Source organism: Sorex fumeus, unplaced genomic scaffold (assembly GCF_029834395.1).
Source record: "Sorex fumeus unplaced genomic scaffold, SorFum_2.1 ptg000048l, whole genome shotgun sequence".
NCBI lineage: Eukaryota > Metazoa > Chordata > Mammalia > Eulipotyphla > Soricidae > Sorex > Sorex fumeus.
Window position 1 is genome coordinate 4,965,683 of NW_026606105.1, and position 26,439 is coordinate 4,992,121.

The window sequence follows — 26,439 nt, forward strand, 5'->3', positions numbered from 1 at the left end:
CCTTACTCACGTGAATATGTCTGTGATTCTGAGGATTCCTAAGACGTTTTATGGATTCCCAGTGGCCTTTATGATGTCTGTGACCACATGACTCTGTGAGATCTCTATGGGACTTGTTTCATTTGTTATATTGTCATCACATTCATCAATTTTCTATGCAGTTTTCTTCAGAATGTAAGGTCTGTCCAGTAACACTTGAGGGCAGAGTTTTCTTTGTCAGATGAAGCCTCTGAGGACAGGACTTAGGAACTGGTGAATTACAGACCGAAGATGAGTATTGGCCAAGGGGGGGAGCTATAGGTTTATTGGAAAACCCTTTCTTCACACAGAGTGGGAGGGGTGCATGTCCTTGTGAAATAACTGACCGCATTGATCATATAATGAGATTCAAAGGAGATCAAAAATAATGTATTTCTTCACACAAACTATCATGTGGAAATGCACCATACTTCATTCAATACTCTGCTGTTTGTTTATCAGATTCATTATGGTGTTGAACCAATGAGATCCCCAAAAGTTCCTTTCTTTCATGCATGTAAGTAAAAAGTACTTAATCTCAATGAATCTGTAGGACTAAATGTTCTCCTATGGAGAGAGAAAGTGCCCTTTTCACTGTTGAGCCTCACTGCCTGGCAGCCTCCCTGACTGTCACTTCCTGAGCTGACCAGGGGTGTTTTTGTGCAGGAGGCGGCTGAGCAGGCAGGGCTGTGATAAGCTGCTGGCACAGAGGTACAGGGCAGAGTCGGCCACTTCCACGGAGCTCATGCTCAGCTTAGAGCTGAAGTTCTTCGTGAATTGTTGGACTGAGAAGTGATCAGGGAGGCTGCCTTTCTGATTCTCTTGCCCACCGTAATATGAAACAAGGAAGTCAAGACTCTTCCCGAGGGCCTGTTGGTACCAGTACACGTAGTCATGACTAGAGTCATAGTTGCATGTCAGGGTCACTGGCTGACTCCTTGCTTTGACCAGGTATCTGGGGCTTTGAGTGATCTCAGCATCCACAGGGCCTGTAGGGGAGCAGAGAGAAAGGGCTGAGGCAGACAGAGGGGCACCTCCTGCTGCAGCCCTCAAGGTGGGCATGGGGTTCCCAGGCCTGGCAAAGCACAGCCCAGGCTCCCCTGTGCCCAGGACTCACCTGCTCCCAGGAGACCAAGAGCCACCCAGCAGAGGAGCCTGGAGCCCATGGCAACCTCAGAGCCCAGACAGCCCCTAGGGGAGGGCAGGTTCCAAGCTCTGTCTTCCTGGTGCTGATAGGAGCCTCTGCTGTGACTGTGTGATGTCACTGTGTGTCACTGCAGGCAGGGCCCTGGTCCTCCCTAGGCAAAGCAGAAAGATCCTCTACATGACTGTTTTTGTCTCCTTCTAGGAACTCAACAAAGGGTGCACATGGGCTGAGTAGAATTCTCCGCCTGACCCATCTCAAACCCAACTTTCCACGCAGCTTTTTCCTATAAAGTACCAGGGAAATGGATCACTTTCTGCTCACTGGGTCAAGATAGAGCAGCACTTTCCAGGGCAGAGGTCCGTGTGTTATCGCTATGTGTCTCAGAACCTACACAAGGAACTCAAACCACCTCCCCAGTATAGGCAGATAAAAACACTTCCTCTGCTGGCACTTGTCTCCCTCCAGGCCGGCAGGCAGTAAGTGGGTCCACAGCGCCTCCTGGTGACCGAAGGCTCGCAAACTCATAGACAAACTTGTATTAGCTCTGTTACCTATGTTGTAGCAAAAGCACCCCAGCAAACTCATCCCATATCCTGAGTTTGTGCTCCATGGCTCCCAGCCTCACTAAGTTAGAGTTAAAATCAACACTAGCTTTAACCTGATAAGGTAGAAAGTAGATGGACCAGCAACTTGGTAAAGTGAATTATAACATATTTAGTTTGCTGGGATGGACTAGACCTGTCAGAAGAATTCAGCCCATGAAAGTACAGTTTGATGCTGTCAAGTGGTTATTCTTTAGAAACAACTAAATGATGAACAAGTTTCAGATAGTGCAGAATTTGCTAATGTATGTATACATAGTCTATACGTTTAGTTTTGTATTTATAAAATCTTGTATACATAATGTATGTATACATACTCCACACATTTATTTTTGTCATCATAAAATCGTGGAATATTAGAGTGAATTATAGAATAGATCAATAGATTAACTACACCAAATTTTCTCTCATTACCCAGAAACATCGGTGCACAAATTCCTATAGAAAGTCTCCCCTACACTTTTTGCTCACTTCAAGAAATATCTTAGTTATGAGAATTAAATTTATAGATGTTGGAATATAGCTCTAAACATTTTAGGTTTAACATTGGTATGTCCATTCTCCTCTGTCACAAAGAGTTTAGGTTTGTTGGGTAATACCTATCACAGTGCTTCTGAAGCACCTCCATTTTTCTGTGTTTAATGGAATTTAGCTCTAAAGATTTTAGGATAACATTGTTATATCCTGTTTTCCTTGCCACAGGGAGCTTAGGTTTATCACAGTGCTCCTGAGGCACTTCCATTCCTCTGTGTTTATCTGTAAACTCTCCTTTGTGCTCTCTTCCCTAACCGGTCTATCACCTTTTTTTCCCTAATCAGACTCTGTTTACTTGTAAGGTCAGATTCCTCAGAAATCTATGATTTTATATTTGTGAATGAAATATTGCTTTCTCCTTCTCTTATGTCATTTTACACAGTTTACTTAAAAGCAATGTCCTTTTTGTATAGGCACAGGAAGACAGTTAATATTATGCTTTTGTAACTTGGGAGTTAATTGACTCCAAATAATATACACTCCTGGACATCTGCTTCCTCGGCTTAAGCTTCAGTTCCCCTTACTTCTTAGCAACCCAAAAAGCAGGGTCCCTACAAGGGACTGAATAGACCCTGGGCAAGCTGTGAGCAATCTGTGAGCTACCCTGGCATCAAAATGGGCCAGGCCAAAGCACCACGATACTTACGAGAATTCTGACAGGGGAGATAGTACAATGAATAGGATGCTCCCTTTGCATACAGCCATCCTGAGTTTGGTCCCCAGCAGTACTTTTGATTCTCCAAGCTCTGCCAGGAGTAATCCTTGAGCATGAGACAGGACAAAGCCCTGAGCACTGCTGGGTGTCAGTCCAAAACAAAACCAAGTCAGAATTAAAAATTGCAGTGTAGGGAATCTATGAGATATCATCAAGAAGAATAAAGATGAAAATTGTTGGTGCCAGTAGGGGAAGTCAAGGTCTGAGAGAGATTAAAAGCAGGAAAAAAAATTATGAGATTCTGAGTAAGGAAACCCTCATAAGACTCATAACAACTAACTCCACTGACCCGAAAGATAATAAATGATATATCCAAAGTGCTGAATGGAAAAGACCTCCAATCAAGAATCCTTTCACCAGCTCAAACATCCCTTACATTTGAAGGAACAATAGTAAGATTTCAGACAATAGCAAAGGAGGGTCTTTAGTGTGTCCAAATAAGTAGAAATTGTGCCCTGGAACTTGCCTGGAACTTGCCTGCCATGAGTGGGTTCTACGTTTGTCTGCTCAGGAGAGAAAAGGCATATAGCAGGAAGGGGGACCCAGCAAGGGGTGGTCAGGGAGGGACTTTTCCTCTACCCCACCCTTCCCTGAGTGAGTCCTTCTCTGGCTGTAACATAAAATTAGAACTGCCTGTTAGTTCAGAGGAACACATGGACACAGGTCTCATTTTGATGTATTTTTTTTCTTCCTGTGGAAATATGTGGCAGCAGAGGTATAACACTGGAAATTAGAGGCAAATAGACAGGATTAGATGCCAGATTTTCATCTTAATAGCTATTTCACTTGGTCAAATTCTTTATCTTAAGAACAAGTTCCCTCAATATTTTTAAGTGGGAAAAGTAATTGCATGTAATTTTATGATTCCTAATTAAAGTTTTAAAAGTGTAGGACTTCTACTTGGCAGACGAAAGCATTCATTTCTACCTACCTGGAGCAATTCTGCAGTTCCACAACAGACCTACATATGTGAGAGACGGTTGCCAAAGAATCACTGTGATTCTCTCTAGAGTAATTACAACACATTTGCTCTCTTGGGCCTATAAAGAGTGCAAGTCAGAAAACATGCTTATTTTCACTGTCAGTCTCATCAGGTGCATGCCTGGGGAATAAGCAGAGGATGGTCCCCTAAACGTTGAAAAACAAACACTAGCGATTGAATGAAAATCATTTCTGTTTCATTTCTTTCCAGCCATTGCAATGCAGACAGGTTTCTTCATGGCAAATACCTCCACACTGGTGTGTATCTTGGAATGCACAGCTGCGATCCTGGTATCTATAGAGTCTCCCTGAAGGAGTCCACTGAACCCAGCTCCACAAGACAGAGGAATGCAGAAATATAGCAGGAATGCAGATATATAGCTCATAGGTTTTTGTGTCATTTGGTTTGTCATAGGAGAGATAGCATAGCAGTAGGGCGTTTGCCTTGCACGCAGCCAACATGGCTGACCGGAGTTCGATTCCTCTGCCCCTCTCGGAGAGCCCGGCAAGCTACCGAGAGTATTTCGCCCGCACGGCAGAGCCTGGCAAGCTCCCCGTGACATATTCGATATGCCAAACACAGTAACAACAAAGTCTCGAATGGAGACTTTACACTGAAAACACTTTGCTTAAATTCACGTGTTCCTTGAAGTTTTCAGGAAAAAGGTTGAGTAAATTATTGAAGATTCATGATGCTCCAAGTCCTGCTAATCTGAACTAAGAAAGAAGGTAGAGGGAATGTCTTTGGGGGTAGATGGAGAAACATTTCTGCTGAGTGTGTAAACACAAAAGGATTGCAGCGGTCTATCTCTTCCGCTGTCCACGTTTGATAGTCTAAGGTCGTTTCCCCACTCCAGGGAGGTCACTGGCGATGGTCCGTGAAGGAAGGAAACGAGGGCCAGGCTGGTTGGTCTTAGTTGCAGTTTATTCCAATCCTCTCTCCATTCACTCCTGTCTCTCCTCTGCCTACCCCAGCCCACTCTTACAGTCTTGTTATATTCCATAAAAGAAATTTATGTCATGGAGGGCCCAGGTTCTCTCAGACCTGTCACCCCAGATTCTCTTGTCTACGATCAAGCTCTTAACTTATAGTTAAGAATTGTGGCACTTTGGCCTGGCCAATTGTGATGTCAGGGTATCACATAGCTTACCAGCTTGCTCTGGTTCCATCCAGTCCCTCGTCGTGACCCTGCTTTTGGGGGTGCTAGGAAGTGAGGGCAACTGAGGCTTAAGCCGAGAAAGCAGATGCTCAGGAGTGAATCATATTCAAAGCCAATTAAATCCTAAGTTACAAAACATAATATTAACTGTCTTCCTATATCTATACAAACAGGACATTGCATTAAGGTAATCTATTCAAAAGACATAAGGAGAGGAGAAAGGCAATATTAATTTACAAGTTCAGTGTCCTACAAGGATCTGACCTTACAAATTAACAGATTCTGACTAGGGGAAAAGCTGATTAACTGGTTGGGGCGGAGAGCATAGAGAAGTGGTTACAGATAAACAGGAATGGGAGTGACTTGGGAGCAACCTGATAAGTTTAAGCTCTTTGTGGCAAGGGAGAAAAGGACAAATCAATTGTTATCCTACATCTCCCCCTTTTCTGTTTACAAAAACACAAGATTTTGAAATAGAACAATTCCAGTCACAAAACAGTCTCATTTGTTGTACTCGAACTTCAGTCCGCCCCTGAACCCAGAGCAGTGCTTGTTGTAAAGTGTCCAATAGTCCTGCACTGTTCAAGGGTGATCAGAGTCATTTAGTCGCGTTTTAAAGAAATGAATTAATAATTTTCTGAGTCTGTGCATCTTCCTGAAAATGATTTTCAGCTGCTGTATATGGCTCCCCCTGAGGTAAACTCAAAATTTTAAAGAAAACATTTTAAACATTGAAAGCTCCATGTGGCAAGGGAGAAAAGGAGAAATCAATTGTTATCCTACACTGAGGAATGACAATTTTGTATTTCTTGTCCCTTTAGTTTTGAAACGTGAATCTTGGAAAGTTATTTCCCCTCATTCAGATACACAGGTGGGAAAAAAAAAAAACACATGACCTGAGCTTTTATCAAGTCCTCTCTGGTACATGAGGACAGAGATGGTCCTCTGAATAGGCTGAGTGTAGCCAACTAGCTGCTTCCCTCATGCCACTTCCTGGGCTGGCCAGGGGTGTTTTTGTGCAGGAGGCAGCTGAGCAGGCAGGGCTGTGATAAGCTGCTGGCACAGAGGTACAGGGCAGAGTCGGCCACTTTCACGGAGCTCACGCTCAGCTCAGAGCGGAAGTCCTTACTGAACTGTTGGACTGAGAAGTGATCAGGGATGCTGCCTTTTCGATACTCTTCCCCATTGTAATACTGAACAAGGAACTGAGGGCCCTGGTCCAGGGCCTGTTGGTACCAGTACACATAGTCATGCACAGATTCATACGAGCATCTCAGGGTCACTGGCTGACTCCTTGCTTTGACCAGGTGTCTGGGGCTTTGAGTGACTTCAGCATCCGCAGGGCCTGTTGGGGAGCAGAGAGAAAGGGCTGAGGAAGACACAGGGGCAACTCCTGATGCAGCCCTCATGGTTGTCAGGGAGTTCCCAGGCCTGGCAAAGCACAACCCAGGCCCAACCTGTGCCCAGGACTCACCTGCTCCCAGGAGACCAAGAGCCACCCAGTAGAGGAGCCTGGAGCCCATGGCAGCCTCAGGACACAGACAGCCCCTAGGGCAGGGCAGGCTCCAAGCTCTGTCTTCCTGGTGCTGATAGGAGCCTCTGCTGTGATGTCACTGTGCGATGTCACTGTGTGATGTTCCCTAGTCTGAGAGCTGTGCTTTGGCCCAGGGTCCCTGGCTTCAGTATCGATTCTCTCTGTGGCATTCTCTACTTATGGGGTTTCTCAGTAAAGCCCTGGAGAACTGTCCTCAGATGCCCTCATGCACCTTGCTCTCCTCTGCCTGTGCCTGCCTTTTATACCAGTACTCCCCCTGCCGCCCCAGTCTTTGCCTCTACTTCCTGTGTGGTTGTATCCTGGCCTCCCAGTGCAGACTGAGGCTCCAGGTGCCTCTGTGCTTGCCTGGCCTATGGGAGTATCACCAGTGCCACTTTTTAGGATACAATCACTGAAGTGACATCCATGCTGTCTCTTATCTCCTGGGTCACTGTCTCCCCCTCCAGGTTCCTGGAAATCCTTGACCCACAGAATCTCCATATGGACAAATGTCTGATCAACAACAGAATTTTCCTCTCAGCCTTAACACATCCACCAGACAGCCGTTTCCTGATGGCATGGACTGTTGAATTGAGATTGATTTTCAAATCCAGCTTTAGATAGTGGAGGGAAAAGATTGTCCAAACCAGCATTCCACTGATGAGCAATTACTATGCTAAGATGGTCGAGACAAACTAGAAGCCTTCAGGCCACCAATAAATATCAAGTGGATGGACATTTAGTATGCTCATCCAGAGCTGCGCCTGAAAAATCATATTTAGACACTCCCATCTATTGAACTTAATTATCAACCGAATTCAGTCAGTGCCCTTTGTATAAATCTTTGTATACTTTTCCTATTTATTCTCATATTTATAAACTCCAGAAATGAATAATGATATGACCTATCCACAAGGTAGCTGTACATAGACTGACATTCATACCCAGAAATGTCAGTGCATACATCCTTAAAACTGTAGACAGCCCCTTTTCTATCACTGGGCATCTGGAAAAAATCTGAAGAAATATCTTAGCTGTGAAAATCATATTCCTCTATCTAACACCATTTCCCATTAACGGACATGCTTTATTATAAAGAAGAAACTCTGGTTCTGCTGACCACGGGCTTACAGAGATATTCCTTTGACTGCCTGACAAAGAATCTTTTCTTAAGCTCACTGGACAAGAAGCCCCAACTCTTATCTAGTTTGAATCCTGAATGAGGCACTGAGACAAAAACAATGGAGCTGCTTCTCAAAGTCCTTGAATCGAAGATTGTTCTTCCAGCACTTCATCTAAAACTAGGTTGCAAAACTAATTAGGTTCAAGTGATTGTGATTAAGAAGAGCACTTTCTTGGCTTACGCTAGATGTGATGCATGGCCCTCATATCTTCTGCTGTGGACCTGGTGGCAGTTGAGCATTTTGGAGTTGATCACTGACCCCACATCAGCCAGAACCCTACAAAACCAACCACAAGGTCTATAACAACAAAACGACCCAGGTGACACCTCAATCCTGAAATCTGAGAACAAAATGTGTTTTACTTGAAGTTATATGTCCTTGTGTTAGTAAATTAGTAAATACAACATCCTGATTACACCTCCTAAACAGCTGAATATTTGTTCTGTGGTTACATCCTGGGGAACTTGGAAGATGCTGGATGCTCAGCGAATTTAGGAAGCAGAGAGGCTGGAAGTTCCTTCCTAGGAAAATGCATGATGCATGCAGGGAAGACTATCTTGGGAAACCATCTTTCAATGATCTCATTTTGTAGGCCACTGCACAGTCGACACTTTCCAGTTAGAGGGTCAAGTTTATGCATGGCGTGAACTTCTTTACCACATTGTCCCACAATGCCATAAGACAGATATGTTACCCACTCATCTCTGGTGATTGGATTTTGGTTTGTTATCAGGTCATTGTGCGGATCATATCCATCACAAAATTTTTTATTTAGGCAAACTGTCATGTTTCCTTGGTTATAACAGAACTGACCCAAGGATGTATTTGAAATGCCATCACATCCTCTGGCCCCTTGCTCATGGCAGAGCAAAGAAGAAGGAGAATGTGTATATGTTGCTGATATGTCCGTACTCTTCAGAGGTTGTTCTGAAGTGTTTGTTATCTTCCTGTCTGTGTTCCAAACTAGGCCCCTTCTCAACAGGGTCAAATAAAAATAATATCCAGTGAGGTTCTTAGAATGAATAGTGTTATTTTATTTTATTTTATTTTATTTGGGGAGTTTTGCTTTGGTTTATTTTTTTGTGCTCACGGATCCCCATTATTTAGAACTAGGGGGATTGTAAGTGGTTTCAGAGATTGATCATATATGGTGTCATTGCAGGAAAGACAAGCACCTTCCTACCTTTACTATCTCTCTGGCCCAAGAGTAAAATTGACATAGTTCCTTGTTTCTCTTTTGAGACAGCTGGTGAATTGCTTATAATTCAGCCATGTGGTTTAACTTTCATAATTCACTGGATTAATTTGTGAATTTACGTCTAATATGCAGAGGAAAAGTGAGTTGCCTTATGGGTCTCCAGTCCTTACACCAAACCCATATGCCACATACTCTGTAATATTTTCTGATTTGCTTTTGTACCTGTTGTAAAAATTCCTCCACCTTATATGAATGTCTGGCAGCCATACTTCATTGTTGATAACCAAAACTTTTGGACTCATTTTGATTTGTGTCATGTCAAATCAGTGAGAGGGTCACCTGCCAACTGTAGTACAAGCAGATAATCCACTGAGAGAGGTGAACAGATATGTGAGGAACAATACCAGACATAAAAACACTATTTTGATCCTTTGCAACTATATTCTTGGAACTATTTGGTAGCTCAGTAATTGACCAGTATATGTGGGAAGTAGTGTCCAGAGTACCACAGAGATCAAGAGGGGAATAATTACACACTGGCTATTATAAACCATAAAACTCTCCAGGTCAGGAAATATGTGTATTGTCACTAATTATTTCATATAATGCAATACTTGGTACAAAAAAAATGGTCCCTTGAATGTGTACTGAACAGACAGTAAGGATCACTGATGTCACATCTTCTTGTGGCCACTGTCTCATGTGCAGAAGGGAGTTCTTTCCATTGCAGATGGAAATTCCATTCACACTGCTGTGTACCTGAGAAAGCATATCTGGGATCCATCAGCCTCTGATCCCCTGGATAGAGGTCACAGGGTCTCTGTCCATGTGACACCTAGGGATAGGTCTTGGATTTTATTGTTCCTTCTTTTGGTGTTAAGCATCAGGATATCTTTTTTACCTGGTATTGTATATTCCTTGAGGTTGTCAGGGGAGAGATTGTAGAAAATCACTTAGGATTCAGATGTTCCCAGTTCTGCTAATCTGGAACTATAAACAGGAAACCAAGTTAGGGAACTGTCAATAGGAGGAGGTTAGGGGAACATGACTACTGAGGAATAGCAAAAGTGTTTGATTCCTTTTCCTCCAGTCCTGAAAAATGTACCTGGGAAAGTTACTTCCTTTCATGCGTATAAACTGGTAAAACTCTTTTCCTGCTTGACTCTGGAGAATTAAAGCCATTCTCAGATACCATCATAAAGGGAATGTCCTTATAGTCTGGGCACTGCTGGCTGGCAGCCTCCCACACTGCCACTTCCTGGGCTGTCCAGGGGTGTTTTTGTGCAGGAGGCAGCTGAGCAGGCAGGGCTGTGATAAGCTGCTGGCACAGAGGTACAGGGCAGAGTCGGCCACTTCCACGGAGCTCACGCTCAACTTAGAGCTGGAGTTCTTCATGAATTGTTGGACTGAAAAGTGAGCTGGGATGTCTCCTTTTTCTCTCTCCTCCCCACTGTAATACTGAATGAGGAACTTGAGGCCGTGGTCCATGCCCTGTTGGTACCAGTACACAGAGTCATGCCCGGATTTATAGTTGCATGTCAGGGTCACTGGCTGACTCCTTGCTTTGACCAGGTGTCTGGGGCTTTGAGTGACCTCAGCATCCGCAGGGCCTGTTGGGGAGCAGAGAGAAAGGGCTGAGGCAGACACAGGGGCACCTCCTGCTAAGCATGGTGGGCAGGGGGTTCCCAGGCCTGGCTAAGCACAGCCCAGGCCCCCCCTGTACCCAGGACTCACCTGCTCCCAGGAGCCCAAGAGCCACCCAGTAGAGGAGCCTGGAGCCCATGGCAACCTCAAGGCCCAGACAGCCCCTAGGGGAGGGCAGGCTCCAAGCTCTGTCCTCCTGGTGCTGATGTCACTCTGTGATGTCACTGTGTGATGTCTCTGTGTTATGTGCCCTGCCTGAAGTCTGGGTCCTGGTCTGGGGCACCATTTACCTGTCAGGAGATTCTAGATGTCATTTCCTACTGTGAAGTCTTTCAAAGTAAGGTGACTGCCTTTCCTTCCATGAACCTTATTCTCGAACCTGCTTTGTCTGACCCCAATTTCTTATTCCAGCTGCCCCGGCTCCTTTTCCCTCCATTTCTGGCCCAGCTTCTCTGCTCTTGACTGAGGTTCCTGATGCATTTGCACTCCGAGGGCTTAGGAGGCTGGGTTAGCTTGTGTACATTCCAGAATCTTCTGGTGAAGCCAAACCACCTGCCTCGTCTGCCACAAAAATCTGTTTTTCTCCTGAACCCATGACAGTTTCCTTCCTTGGAGGGAGGAAATCCCATTGCAGTTTGTGGGTGTATACCGCCTCCTAGTGGCCTGTAATTCAGCCTAATGGATTCACATGTGTCCAATTCAAGTGCAGAAAGTTCCTCAAAGCCCCTCTCCACCAACTCCCAAGTTACTCCCTTTCAAGTATCATTTTTCTGCTTTCCCAGTTGGATCATCTCACAATCCACTGTTAAGTCTTTGGAGGCAAAGATTTCTAAAGGAATGTTTTGGTAATGAGATTTATTGTTGCATCATTGTAAGTCCTATGCTAGATGCAAAGAGACCAAACAGAGGAATTCAGACCATGAAAATAAATTGTCTCAACTGTGAGCATGTAGGATTCCTATCTTCCAAAGCTGCTCCCAACCTCTCAATTACAAATGTCAAGTTTAGATATTTAAACCATTTCTACGTTTCAGGTAGTTCACTCTATGAAGAATGATCATGTATTTTGCATTTATTTTTCTAAATTCATTGATCTTTGAATTCCTATCAGCCAACTTAGTTGGATTTTATTATAATTTAGGCAAATTCATCTAGGACTGACCTTTTGTTCTCATTGCCTGGATAGATAATATTCCTAATATTAAACATCTCTTCTGACCCATTTCCCTTCATGCAGAACTTAAAATATCCTAAAGGTAAAGGTAAAGTAAAGGCCCTCCCTTTGATCGTCGATTTGCCTGAGCGGGCCCAGTAACATCTCCATTGGAGACTTTGTTGTTACTGTGTTTGGCATATCGAATACTCTCGGTAGCTTGCCGGGCTCTCCGAGAGGGGCGGAGGAATTGAACTAGTTATCAGAAATTTATATGTTGACTTTATAGTTATCCGGGTTGGAGAATAGACTATAACTGTGTTAGTCCCATAGGAGTTGACTATGATTTCACACAACCTCTGATGTTTGTTCAACAAGTGAATGTTCCTTTATAAACTAAGACTGACATCTCAGCTGTGGAGGGACAAATTCACCCTCAAGTATTCTGAATTTCTACTGTATCACTTTATCACTGTCATCCCATTGTTCATCGATTTACTCTAGTGGGCACCAGTAACGTCTCCATTTGTCCCAGCCCTGAGATTTCAGCAACCTCTTACTCATCTTTCCCAATGCTGGCATATTGGAGGCTCTTTTAGGGTCAGGGGAATGAGACCCATTATTGATACTGTTTTTGGCATATTGAAAATGCTCTGGGGAGTTTGCCAGGCTCTGCCGTGCCAGCGGGATACTCTCGGTATCTTTCCAGGCTCTCCAAGAGCGGCTCTCTGCTCTAGAAAATACTAAATTCCTACTATGAAACTCAACATGCAGTCACAGGACACAAAAAGCTACCTTCCATCACCAGCCAATTGAAAACTAGCCGGAAGTATTTCCCCCCATACTTCTTTCTGACTTTTACAAAGCAACAATATTATTTTAAAATCAAATATTCTGGATTTTATTCATTAATGTGCTCTATGAGTCACACATTGAGTCTGCTAGATATGACTTGCCCAGGAGAAAATGTGCAGAGAGGCCATTTTTCCAGCTGTGATCACAGAGCAGATGGGACCAGGGACTTTGATATTTGCTGTGTTGTAACTTCATCCTAGAAGCCTTGAGATCCTAGAAGCCTTGAGATAAAATTATTTGACATACTTTTGTCTCTTTTGGCTCTCTGCTCAAATCTTGTCAGGAATCAAGTATATTCTTTTCTCTCTTTTTTTTTTAAACTTTTTTTTGCTTTTTGGATCACACGTGGCAATGCACAGGAGTTGCCTCCTGGCTTTACATTCAGGAATTACTCCTGGCGGTGCTCAGGGACACTGGAAATCGAACCTGTGTTGGCCATGTGTAAGGCAATCTGCTGTACTATCTGCTGTACTATCTATCCAGCCCCTATTCTTTTCTTTTTTAAGTTTTGTTTTGTTTGGGACTACAACTTGCAATCCTTAGGGTTCATTCCTGGCTCTTCACTCAGCGATCACTCCTGTAACAGTTTCAGTGCCTGCGAACCATACCAGATGCTGGGGATCAAATCCATGAGGGCTACATGCAAAGCAAGTGCCATACCCACTGTAAATTTCTCTGGCCTTTCACGTATACTCTTGGGACAAGCATCTCTATTCTGCTATCACCCCAGATCTTATGCCTAATCCCTCAACTCCAAGGATGAAACTCTCATCTGTCATCTGATCAGAGTTGCTGAGCTCCAATTTTGTGAGTCCATGCTGTTCTAGATTGGAAACTTACCTTGCTGAGTAATTAGAGTCACGTTTTCTAGAATACCCTTTATTTTAGGGCCTGGTTCATTTGTTTTTCAAGGAGACATTGCTATGCACTTAGAAATATAAAAGAAGCCAAAGACTCCCAGCTTATTCCTGGAGGTAGAGGTCAGACTGTGTGAACCAGTGACAGGTTCGAAGGTGTCCAAAAGAACAATACTGGGAAAAAAGTTTGATAGCTGTGAATACAAGATAGCAAAGAAAAAGCCATTTCCACCCCAAGCTCTAGTCTTAGCCAGTCTGGCTCAGACTCCCCACAGAACCTCAGCACAAGTGAGTTCGCAGAGCATGACTGAAAATGCAGGGCTCCAAGCTGTTTACTCTGAGAATCTGCCTGCCCCGAACCTGTGGAAGAAGAAGTCAATGCTGCAGACACAGCAAAGGCTGAGCATGGGATGGGGACATTTTCATGATGAAGGGACCTTACCCAGGCATCACCTGGCTACAGCATCCAGAGGATCACACAGTACAGCAGCAGGGCACTCATGGCAAGGACAGGGGAGAGGAGTGTCTGCTGTGTGTGTGGTGATGAGGGGGGACAGGCTCCTTATGAACACATCATGAGGTGTCACCTTCCTGTCTGAGCCCACCCTTCCCAACGCCTGTGCCAAGGCCCAGTCTTTGCTCAGGGAAAGTGAAAATTCATGCACAAATGGGCTGCTTTCAATGAAGAATACATTGTCATGTATTGTCTGAAATGAGATTCCTTGTCATTTTCTTTGCCAATCTGTGACATAGATATTTCAATCACACGGTGTCATTTTCATAATGCTCCAGATTTATTCATGCAAATATGTCTCATATGTTCAATTTAGAAAGAAGCATATGTGCTCCCGGTGCCTTGACTCCTGCGTCCCAGGTCTTGAGTCCTCTTCTGATTTGATTTCTGAAACCATGGGGTTGAAACTGTCTCTGAACCTGCTATGGATTTTCTCTTGGGTATCCAACCACCTGCTGAGCCTCAGACACAGACGATCACCACGTGAGAATTCATAGTTCTTTAAGTCTGCTGTATTCAATAGGAGGGATGCTGTGCAATGCAGCAGGAGCAGAGGAAGTGCTGACACCGGTGCAAAGAGGTGGGAAGATGAAGGGAAGGGACAGTGGTAGGTCAGTGAAAAATGCTGATTTCGTTGGCTGCATACTATTTCCACATCTTGTAAAATTGATGGTACTAATGATATAGCAAATATAAGGGAATCCAGAAATACTGAATGTGGTTGCAAACATATATGTTGCTTGGTTCACTATTCTGCTGTTGTGTCCCTCAAATTCACTATGACCTTGGAAACCATGTCCACTTATCATGTAGCTCTAGGAAAGATGGGCTTTTGTTCTTTGTTTCAATCCAGCCGTCCCTCTCGCATGTACTGGCACCTCTGGGCAGAACTCTCTATCCCAGACTGGCTTAGGGAGCAGCCCTGGAGATCTAGAGAGGTAGGGAAGAAGAGAGAGAGAGAGAGAGAGAGAGAGAGAGAGAGAGAGAGAGAGAGAGAGAGAGAGAGAGAGAGAACAAACGGAGATAGGAATGTGAGAAACAGGGGAGGACCTGGAGTGTCCCTATAGGCACAGTTTCTGCCATGGAACCTGGTCCATTCTTGAGTATGTGTGTTCAATAATAGTTGTGTGTGTGTGTGGGCTCGCCATGTGCATTAGGTGGCCATGAGCCGCTTCCCCACCCCAGCCTGCCACTGCCACCAACAGACGCACGAAGTAGGGAACATGGCCTCCATGCTGGTTGGTGATCAGTCACCATTTATATTAATCTCGGTTCCACCATTTATTCCATTCTCCCCGTGTGCCTACTCCAGTCTCACTGAGACCCCCATACCTGTCTCACACTGCCCCTCTTTCCAGTACCCAATTTTTCTTTTTTTTTTTTTTTGTCACACCTGGTGACAAAAAAACAAGGGGTTTCTCCTGGCTCTGCACTCAAGAGTTACTCCAGGCGGTGCTCCAGGGACCATATGAGATGTTGGGAATAGAACCCAGGTAATCTGAGTGCAAGGCAAACTCCATACCCATTATGCTATCGCTCCAGCCCCAGTACCCAACTTTCACCCATGCTACTCTCCCCACACCCAATTCCACATAGGTGAAATAGCATGGTCAACATATGAAAGCTGGGGCTGGAGAAATAGCACAGCGGGTAGGACTTTTGCCTTGCATGCGGCTGACCTGGGTTCTATTCCCAGCATCCCATATGGTCCCCTGAGCACCACCAGGAGTAACTCCTGAGTGCAGAGCCAGGAATAACCCCTGTGCATCACCAGGTGTGACCCAAAAAGCAAAAAAAAAAAAAAAATGAAAGCCCTTCCTTCAGGGAAAGCTCTTCTAAGACAGAGATCTCCTCTTGCTAGGTGATCTACTCAAGGGCAGAATTTCAGTGTAAGGGCATATTTCTCCTTTCCTTAGTCATAAACAATCATTTTAGATTTACTTAATAATCTTTCTACTTATTTTGTATGGACACAGTAGAGATATATTAAGCTTATAGGGTGGCCCTCCTGGGGACATCTTGCTATAGATCCCAGACTACAGTGTTCAGGCCAGATTAGTCTGTCCTAATATCTGCAGCGTCCTTGTCCAGTCACTTCTCTTTGGGTCACAACAGTATTTGTCCATGACCATGCTCTTAACTGATTATCAATACTTGGCTGTCTCATTTTGATGCCAAAGTAGGTTACAGCTTTCTCTGGGTTCATCCAAGTCCCTTTGTTGGAACCCTGCTTCGAGGGTGCTAAGAATTAAGGGCAACTGAGGCTTAAGTTGAATAAATATAATACATGCCTAGGAGTAAATATTCAGCTTCAGTTAACTCCCAAGTTACAAAAGCATAGCATAAACTGTCTTCTTGTGTCTATACAAAAAGGACATTGCTCTAAAGTAAACTATGCAAAGGACATAGCACTGTAGCACTGTCTTCCCTTTGTTCATCGATTTGCTTGAGCAGGCACCAGTAATGTCTCCATTGTGAGACTTGTTGCTGTTTTTGGCATATTGAACACTCCACAGGGAGCTTGCCAGGCTCTGCCATGCAGGCAGGATACTCTTAGTAGCTTGCTGGGCTCTCCGAGAGGGGCGGAGGAATCGAACCCTAATTGGCCTCATGCAAGGCAAACATCCTACCTGCTGAAAAAAAGCAACATTTTACTTACAAATACAAAATCCAGATCTATGAAGAATCTGACTTTACAAATAACATTTTCTGATTAGGGGAAATGAGTGGTTAACAGAAAAGAGAAGCAGAAAATAAAGGAGAAGTTAAAGATGAGTACCAGAGAGAGATGGGAGTGCTTCTCCAGTACTATTATGTGTGTTACTCAGTAAATGTAAGCTCTTTGCCTTGGAGGAGAAAGGGTGAAGAAAGGACAAACCACTGTTATCCTATACTTGAGTGACTCTCACGAGTGTGCCCAGAGTCTGCTCAGGACCAAGGGCAGAGCAGGCAGGAAGACTGGGCTCAGAGGGGGTGGATCAGGGAGAGATTCTCTCTCTCTGCCCATCTCTTGGGTGAACCAGACCCTAAGAACTAGAGCTTCCAGTTCCCAGTACACAAGATCTGACTTGCAGGTGGTTTCTCTCTTTGTGTAAAGATGTGACTGCAGGGTCATCACCAGGGGATGTGGAGGCAAATGCACAGCTCTAAACTCCAATTTCGCATCCCAGTAGCTCTTTGATGTGCTTCATTGACTGAACCAGAAGCCAATTCCGTCATGACTCAGAGAAGAGTATAAGAGAAAAGGGCTTGTACTTCACTAGCTTTAACAATCCACTGTTAGAATAATCACATTTCAAAAAAGTTTATTTAAAATACCCATCCCTCCACCAGTGCCCATTTCCCACCACCACAGATCCCAGTATCCCTCCCACCCCCCATCCCCTCCATACCACCCTGCCTCTGTGGCAGGAAATTCCCCTCTGTTCTCTCTCTCCTTTTAGGTGTTGTGGTTTGCAAAAGAGTTAAGCCTGATTTTCAGGGAGAAACGTTGGATGATTTACTTTCCATTGATCACTTTGTATATAAGGAGATGTTGCGCGGCCACATAAGTGGCCGCGTAGTTTGGAAAAAATGTCCTGGTTCCTGCATGCCAGAGCTATGCTTGCAGAGGCTCATGGTCACTGGGGTTCCATCTGGAGAAGGCAGAATAATCACATATTTTAATTAAAAATAAATACATTCGGGGCTGGAGCAATAGCACCGTGGGTAGGGCTATGCCTTGCATGCGCCCACCCGGGTTTGATTCCCAGTATCCCTTATGGTCCCCTGAGCACTGCCAGGGTTATTTCCTGAGTGCAGAGCCAGGAGTAACCTCTGTGCATTGCTGGGTGTGACCCAAAAAGCAATAAATAAATAAATAAATAAATAAATAAATACATTCACTCACTATTGATTTGATCTGTGACAGGGAAAAGCCCTTCCCTTCTGCTATATACATAGGTGAGAGAACACTTTTCCCTTTTGCTCCTGGAACACAAAATTGCCCCCCAAACTTAAGGGCACAGAGACTATCCTTTGCACAAGCTCAGCCCTGCAGCATGGCTGCCTGCTCTTGCTGCCACTTCCTGGGTGGCCAGGGATGTTTTTGTGCTGGAGGCAGCTGAGCAGGCAGGGCTGTGAGACTGCTGGCACAGAGGTACAGGGCAGAGTCGGCCACTTCCATGGAGCTTATGCTCAGCTTAGAGCTGGAGTTCTTCGTGAATTGTTGGACTGAGAAGTGATCATGGAGGCTGCCTTTCTGATTCTCTTGCCCAGTGTAATATGAAACAAGGAAGTCAAGACTCTTCCCCAGGGCTTGTTGGTACCAGTACACAGCATTATGCCCAGATTCATAGTTGCATGTCAGGGTCACTGGCTGCCTCCTTGCTTTGACCAGGTGTCTGGGGCTTTGAGTGACCTCAGCATCTGCAGGGCCTGTTGGGGAGCAGAGAGAAAGGGCTGAGGCAGGCACAGGGGCGCCTCCTGCTGCAGACCTCATGGTGGGCAGGGGGTTCCCAGGCCTGGCAAAGCACAGCGCAGGCCCTCTCTGTGCCCAAGACTCACCTGCTCCCAGGAGACCAAGGGCCACCCAGCAGAGGAGCCTGGAACCCATGGCAGCCTCAGGGCCCAAACAGCACCTAGGGCAGGGTAGGCTCCAAGATCTGTCCTTCTGGTGCTGAGAGGAGCCCCTGCTGTGAGGTCACTGTGTGATGTCACTGTGTGATAAGCCTCTGCCTGTGGGCTGTCTAGCATGTAGTGCTGTTGGCAGGCTACTCTCTATGCAACCCTTCACTTCAATCGCCCCTCCACAAAAGATGGCAGGTGGTAAGCATGGTTCTCATATTTGTTTACCTCTGGAGCCAAATTCACCAATCTTAGCCGTCCATCTCTTTATTACCCCTTAAGATCCCCATGAGTTTATTTATTTTTAAAATTTTTTTTATTAGTGAGTCACCATGAGGTACAGTTATAGAGTTACATATGTACATGCTTGTGTTTCAGTCATACAATGCTTGAGTACCCATGCCTCCCCTGAGTTTATTAACATGGCATCCTTGTTGCAGAGTAAATCTTGTCCAGATCTTCAGTGTCCATTAGCTCCTATATATACCAGGATTTTCTCAGCCAAGTTAAACAGTTTACCCACAGAAACAGTGAGTGAAACTCATTCCTCTGTTTCGCTCTGACTCCCCTAGGGCACCTTGCAGAAAGCCCAAGGAGTTAAGATTGCAGGCTAAGGAGGGTAGAAGAAAAGGAAGTTTACTCATGCAGGCAAGAGTTTAGGCTACCCTGACAACTCTGGGCCCTGAACAAAGGTTCACTCTGCAACGAGCAGGTCTACACAAGCCAATTTACATTTAGGTTGGCAAGGTTATGAAGAATGAAGGTTTTACATAGAACTCACTGTTCTGTGCTGGCTGTCTCACGCTGTGGTTGGGGGCTCTCTGTATGCAATCCATCACCACCCTCCTTCACAGCCCCCAATGCCCTCAATGTCTTCTGGTTTCCTACATTCTCCCGAGCTGTCTCACGCTGACTCCTCTAGGGCACCTTGTTGTATGTGACTCACAGTCCACGTTCATTATCTAAGCCAAGGTCAGATTTTCACTTCAACACCCCCCCCGCCCCCCACACACACCCCTGACATACCTCCACACACCCACTTCTGGAGCAGCTAGCCTGAGTTATTTAAGGCTGTTTTTCCAATACAATCTTAAGGAGTAGATGCCAGTGATTGAAATGATTTGTTAAGAAGGAAATAGTTGTGGCACCATTGAAATTTCTATCCATGCTACCATGGACAGAAGAAACCAAAAACACTCAGGCAGATAAAAAAAAAATCTCATCATCTAACATGGATACGTTTGTAAATATTATTTTCTAGAACCTCTCTTGATCAGTAAGATTCAACAGCTCCATGTTTTGTATTTAAATTGGTTAGTGGCTAAGTTCAAATAGTGTACTTTGCAAAGATGGGGAGCATATAATTTGTATGAACATGAATATATATAAAGAATTCTTGAAATAACCCAATTTGCTGTCCATAGGTAGTTGTGTTTTTTATTTTATTTATTTTTTTTTTTGCTTTTTGGGTCACACCTGGTGATGCTCAGGGGTTTCTCCTGGCTTTGCACTCAGGAATCACTCCTGGAGGTGCTTGGGGGACCATATGGGAATGTGGGAATTGAACCCGGGTCGGCTGTGTGCAAGGCAAACACCCTACCCGCTGTGCTATTGCTCCAGCCTCGTCCATAGGTAGTTTTACCACTGCTTAAACTTCACTCTCATTTTGAATGTAAGCATCATTATATAAAAATTCAAATGCAAAAATATCCTTTCTCTTGTTACGTGGGAAAATGAAGAAAATTGTGAAGAAAATCCTATCATAATAGTATGTAGATTTTTATCTCATTTGTTTAATGAAAGGGTCATTTAAAACTAGATTTTCCGCCCTCTACTCTCTGGAAAGAAAGATGGCGGCCGCACGGGAGCCTTGTGGACAGCAGGTTTGAGCCGGGGGTGGGGGCGGCAGGGACCTCATGGGAAGGGGGGCGTTCCGGTCCGTCCTTCACGCCCTACCGAGGTCACCAGTTGCCCCCCACGAGCGGCTCTCCGGCACGGCCACGACTCCAGAGCACAGAAACCAATCTCTTAACTATCTAACTTTTAATAGAAATACTTCCAGGGTTAATAAGTAAAATAGCAGAAATCCAAAACCGCTATCGCGGCCGCACGACATCATTTAATTCTTAAAACCCAGCTGTAGAAAGCAAATCATTTCACAACACTTTTTCAGCATGTCTGATTTGGGGAGGGTCGTAAACTCTAAATAATAATGGTGCATCTTTTATCGAAACAATTAATCTAGTCAAAGTAGATAGAGTGTTAACTAGAACTCATCTGCCTCACAGGAATTGGGAGGGGTGGGAGGTGGGGTTCTATTGGGGTTCACGGTCAAAAATAAGTATTGGTAAAGGGAAATATGCTTGATATTTACATGACTGAGACCTAAACCTGAAAGCTCTGTAACTTTTCCCACAGTGATTCAATAAATAAATAAATTATAAAAAAAAACAAAAAAAAGTAGATTTTCCAGTACTACCTGATAAATGGATGTACAATCCAACCCTCCGATGCTTATCCAAAGAGTGAATGTTCTTTTATCAACTAAGAGTTGACATTGCCACCCAAAAGGGCATCATCACTCTTATCTGTTCTGTATACTGAAATGGCCACTGCAACTAAGAATGAAAAGCACTTGGATACAAAGTTTTGCATCTAAGATTTTTGCATCTAAAACATCTAGTAGATGGGCTGGAGAAATAGCACAGTGGGTAGGGCGTTTGCCTTGCACGCGGCTGACCCGGGTTCGATTCCCAGCATCCCATATGGTCCCCTGAGCACCGCCAGGAGTAACTCCTGAGTGCAGAGCCAGGAGTAACCCCTGTGCATCGCCAGGTGTGACCCAAAAAGCAAAAAAAAAAAAAAAAACTAGTAGATTTTTTTTAATAGAAAAATCTATTAAGGAAGAAAACTACTCAGTTGACTTTTGTCTTTTTCAAAAGTAAAATTGTATTCATTGACTCAAAGTCATGTGTCCTTGCAGTTCTGCAAAGTCATCTTCACCATAAATTCAAGGCTAGACTTCTCCAGAAAAAGACAGAGCTTTGATTCCTCAAACCAAGTTCCAGAAGGTCAATACAAACAGGAGGGAGGCTTGCCTCTGAAGTTGGTGGGTCCCAAAAGGTGGCTAATGTGAGTTGGAGAGGAGATGGCCACTTTCTCCCAATCCACCTCTGTCACCCCTAGACCGATTTCAGAAGCTCGCAGTCTTCTCTCTAGAGATATATAGAGACCTGTACCCACTCCCATGGCTTTAGGCCTGCTGAGTGTAAAAAAATATATCTTATGCGCATGCGGGGGAGGAATGCTAAGATGATGATGTGTTGTTGGCAGATCTCTCTCGCTGCCTGCATTCAGTGCACTCCAACCGCTGTCTCTGGACGGGATCGGGATGGCTCCTCCTTTGTGTTTTGCTTCTGTGCGTGCTGCTGTGCTCTCTTCTGTCTGTCTCTCTATTTCTGACTCTGTCTCTGTAGTCTCTCCTCTGGTCTCTTTTGATCTCTCTCTGGAGCTCTTCTGCTTCTCTCTCTGGAGCCCTTCTCTTTGGATTCTGATTCTCTCCCTGTGGATTCTGACTCTGGCCCCTGGATCCTGATGCTGGCCCCTAGATTTGACTCTGCTCCCCTCCGTTCTTACAGTCTTAGTTTATATAGCAATCATACAGGGTGGTGACACAAAGGTGGGCTGAACATTAACAAATCAACAAAGAGAGGTAAAACCACTCCTCTAGGACATTAACTCAAGGATAAAATCTCATCTAAAGAGATTACTCTGGATTACTAGGAGATCCACTTAAGGGCAGGATCCCATTCAGGGTGTGTTGATTTCTTCTTTCCTCAACTAGTAATCCACTTAAATAGTTGTAGTAAATCTACTTCTAATATTTCTAGCAATGTCATTCTGCACGAGCACAGTAAGAGATATATCAACTTAAAGTTTGCTTCTTTCTGATGACGTCTTACCACAGTCCTCAGACCAGGTTAGTCTTCCTAACCCCAGCAGGGTCCTAGTCTCGTTACTTTTGGATCATGACAGAAATTGTCTAGATCATGCTCTCAACTTATAATTGAGTATTGTGGCGTTTTGACCTGGTTGGTGCATTTCGATGCCAGGGTAGCTCACAGCTTGCTCTGGGTCCATTCAGTACCTTGTCGGGACACTGCTTTTGAGGTGCTAGGAACTAAGGGCAACTGAGTAGAGAGCAGATGCCCAGGAGTAAATACTATTGGAGTCAATCAACTCCCAAGTTACAAAGTGATACTTAAATATTACTTTCATTCAATTAAAAACAGGTGCAACAGTACATATCCTGCTTGACTCTGAAATATTGAATCCTCCCCATACACAGAATGACTGTCCTCATACAGGTGGGACTGCCTAGTGGCTCCCCTTCACTGCCACTTCCTGGGTGGCCAGGGGTATTTTTATGCAGGAGGAAGCTGAGCAGGCAGGGCTGTGATAAGCTGCTGGCACAGAGGTACAGGGCAGAGTCGGCCATTTCCACAGAGCTCATGATCAGCATAGAGCTGGAGTCCTCACTGAACTGTTGGACCGAGAAGCGATCAGAGAGGCTGCCTTTCTGACTCTCTTGCCCACCGTAATATGAAACAAGGAAGTCAAGACTTTTCCCGAGGGCCTGTTGGTACCAGTACACAGACTCATGCCCGGATTCATAGTTGCATGTCAGGGTCACTGGCTGACTCCTTGCTTTGACCAGGTGTCTGGGGCTTTGAGTGACCTCAGCATCTGCAGGGCCTGTTGGGGAGCAGAGAGAAAAGGCTGAGGCAGACACAGGGGTGCCTCCTGCTGCAGCCCTCATGGTGGGCAGGGGGTTCCCATGCCTGGCAAAGCACAGCGCAGGTCTTCCCTGTGCCCAGGACTCACCTGCTCCCAGGAGACCAAGGGCCACCCAGCAGAGGAGCCTGGAGCCCATGGCAACATCAGGGCCCAGATAGCCCCTAGGCAGGGCAGGCTCCAATCTCTGTCCTCCTGGTGCTGATAGGAGCCTCTGCTGTGATGTCACTGTGTGAGTCACTGTGTAATGTCATTTTGTGATATGCCCTGAATGCAGGCTATGTCTTGGTCTGGGGCACCATTGGCCTGTCATGAGATTCCAGGCATCATTTCCTACTATGAAGTCTTCCTACATAAGGTGGGTGCCTTTCTTTCCATGCATAGGCATCCAGTATTCTGGAGCCTCCTTTGTCTGACTCCAGTTTCTTATTTCAGCTGCTCCGGCTCTTTTTACCTTCTTTTCTGGTCCAGCTTCTCTGCTGTTGACTGAGGTTCCAGGTGCATTTACGCTACCAGGGCTTAGGACGCTGAGTTAGCTCATGTACAGAATCTTCTGGTGAAACCAAACCACCTACCTTGTCTGCCATGGAATCTGTTTTTCTTCTGAGCCCAGGACAGTTTCCTCTCTTGGTGCCTTGCCGTTTGTGGGTGTATAGCGCCTCCTAGTGTCTGCAAGTCAGCCTGATGGATTCACATATGTCCAATTCAAGTGCAGAAATTTCCTCAAATCGCCCCTCTCCACCAACTCCCAAGTTATTCCCTTTCAAGGATCACTTTTCTGCTTTCCCAGTTGGATCATCTCACAAACCACTGTCAAGTCTTTGGAGGCAAAGATTTCTAAAGGAATGTTTTGATAATGGGATTTATTGTTGCATCATTGTAAGACTTATGTTAGATGGAAAGAGACCAAGCAGAGGCATTCAGACCATGACACTAAAATTTCTCAATTGTGAGCATGTAGGACTCCTGCCTTCCAAAAATTCTTCACACCACTCAATTAGAAAAGTTCTATAGCAGTTGACTATGGTATCACACAAACTCTGATGTTTGTTCAACAAGTGAACATTCCTTTACAAACTAAGACTGATATCACTGTTGACCAGGGACAAATTCACCCTCACCTATTCTGAATTCCTACTATGGAACTCAATATGCAGTCACAGGACACCAAAAGCAACCTTCCATCACCAGCCAACTGAAGACTGTCCGGGAGCTGTTTCCTCCTGTGTTTCTTTCTGACTTTTACAAAGCAGCAATATTATTTTGGAATCAAATGTTCTGGATTTTATTCTTTAAGATACTCCCTGGGTCATAAATTGAGTCTGCTAGACTTGTCCAGGAGAAAATGTGTAGAGAGGCCATTTTTCCAGATGTGATAGCAGAGCAGATGAGTCCAGTGACCTTCATATTTGTTCTGTTGTAACTTCATCCTAGGAGACTTGATATTCTGGGTTCTTAGCTGAAAAAAGCATGGGAAGTATCAGCTCTTGTGGAACAAGTCGTTTTCAGTAGGTTGGAAGTATATCACAGATAATTCTTTTTGGAATTATTTGACATGATTTTGGCTCTTTTGGCTCTCTGCTCAGCTCTTGGCAAGAATCAAGAATATTCTTTTTTTTTCAAGAATATTATTTAAAAAAATTTTTTTTTGTTTGGTGCTATAACTGTCAGTGCTTAGGGCTCACTCCTGGCTCTGTACTCAGGGATCACTCTTCTACCTGGTTCAGTGCTTGGGCACCATACGTGATTTTCGGAATCAAACCTAAGTTGGCTGCATGCAAAGCAAGTGGCATACCCATTCTAAATCTCTCTAGCCTTTCCTTGAGGAAAGTATCTCTATGACACTCTCTTCTGCTATCACTCCAGATCTTATGGCTAACCCCTCAACTCCAAGGATGCATTCTCATTTTTCATAAGATCAGTGTTGCTGAGCTCCAGTTCTGTCCTAGATTGGAAACTTACCTTGCTGAGAAGTTGAGCCACATTTCCTAGAATACCCTTTCCTTTCAGTGCCTGGTTCATTTGTTTGTTTAGGAGGCATTGCTATGCAATTTGAAATATAAAAGGAGCAAGAGAATCCCAGGTTATTCATGAAGGTGGAGGTCAGACTGTGAGAACCAGTGAGAAGTTCAAAGTTGTCCAAAAGAATAGTACTGGAGAAAAAAAAGTTTGGTAGCTGTGGAAACAAGGGAACAAAGACATCGCCATCTCCACTTCAAGCTCCAGTCTTACTTAGCCAGTCGGGCCAAGACTCCCCACAAAACCTCAGCACAAGTGAGTTCACAAGCATGACCGAAAATACAGGGCTCCAGACTCCTTATGCTGAGAATCTGCAAAAGCTCTTTTATGGCCTGGGGTTGGGGGCAGGGCAGTGTTTGTGTGCAGAGAGGAGACAGCCCTGCAGCACTGTGGACAGACTGCTGGCACACCAGTACACAGATGTCTGGGAGGGCGCAGCCGACTCCAGCGTGAGGGGGAAGCTCTCGGTCTTCTTTCTAATGACGCTGTACCCGTCTGCCACTTCTCCTTTATCCACGATATTATCTTCATTGGAGTAATAGATCAGCTTCAGGCCTTGTCCCTCATCTTGTCTGTACCAGTACATGTAGTCATGCTTCATATCTTGGACACACATTAGTGTCACACTCTGTCCTGTCTTTAGGAGCTGGAATGTAGGCATCTGAGTGACACCAGCCTGGCCGAGACCTGTAGAAGAAGAAGTCAATGCTGTAGACACAGCAGAAGAAGGCTGAACATGGGACAGGGATATTTTCACCATGAAAACACACAGACAAGATGAGGGACAAGGCCTGAAGCTGGTCTATTACTCCATCGGAGCTAACAGCATCAATAAAGGAGATTCCCCAGATCTCACCTGCCTGAAGTAGCCAGAGGATCACACAGGAGAGAAGGGGGTCACTCATGGCAGGGGCAGGGGAGAGGA

At 44.9% G+C, this 26,439-nt stretch overlaps 6 gene segments (V, D, J or C); all 6 read right to left on the reverse strand.

Moving 5' to 3' along the window:
- Positions 1–648: 648 nt before the first annotated feature.
- Positions 649–1,184, reverse strand: LOC130032375 (T cell receptor beta variable 5-1-like). The segment is given in 2 exon segments: positions 649–1,007; positions 1,136–1,184. Coding segments are annotated over 2 exon segments (408 nt in total).
- Positions 1,185–6,125: 4,941 nt separating this feature from the next.
- LOC130032377 (T cell receptor beta variable 5-5-like) lies at positions 6,126–6,680 on the reverse strand. The segment is given in 2 exon segments: positions 6,126–6,502; positions 6,632–6,680. Coding segments are annotated over 2 exon segments (426 nt in total).
- Positions 6,681–10,267: 3,587 nt separating this feature from the next.
- LOC130032378 (T cell receptor beta variable 5-1-like) lies at positions 10,268–10,883 on the reverse strand. The segment is given in 2 exon segments: positions 10,268–10,683; positions 10,808–10,883. Coding segments are annotated over 2 exon segments (465 nt in total).
- A 7,240-nt stretch (positions 10,884–18,123) lies between these two features.
- On the reverse strand, positions 18,124–18,690 carry LOC130032379 (T cell receptor beta variable 5-1-like). The segment is given in 2 exon segments: positions 18,124–18,512; positions 18,642–18,690. Coding segments are annotated over 2 exon segments (438 nt in total).
- Positions 18,691–22,983: 4,293 nt separating this feature from the next.
- On the reverse strand, positions 22,984–23,643 carry LOC130032380 (T cell receptor beta variable 5-1-like). The segment is given in 2 exon segments: positions 22,984–23,456; positions 23,586–23,643. Coding segments are annotated over 2 exon segments (522 nt in total).
- A 2,196-nt stretch (positions 23,644–25,839) lies between these two features.
- LOC130032381 (probable non-functional T cell receptor beta variable 6-7) lies at positions 25,840–26,419 on the reverse strand. The segment is given in 2 exon segments: positions 25,840–26,201; positions 26,371–26,419. Coding segments are annotated over 2 exon segments (411 nt in total).
- Positions 26,420–26,439: the final 20 nt, after the last annotated feature.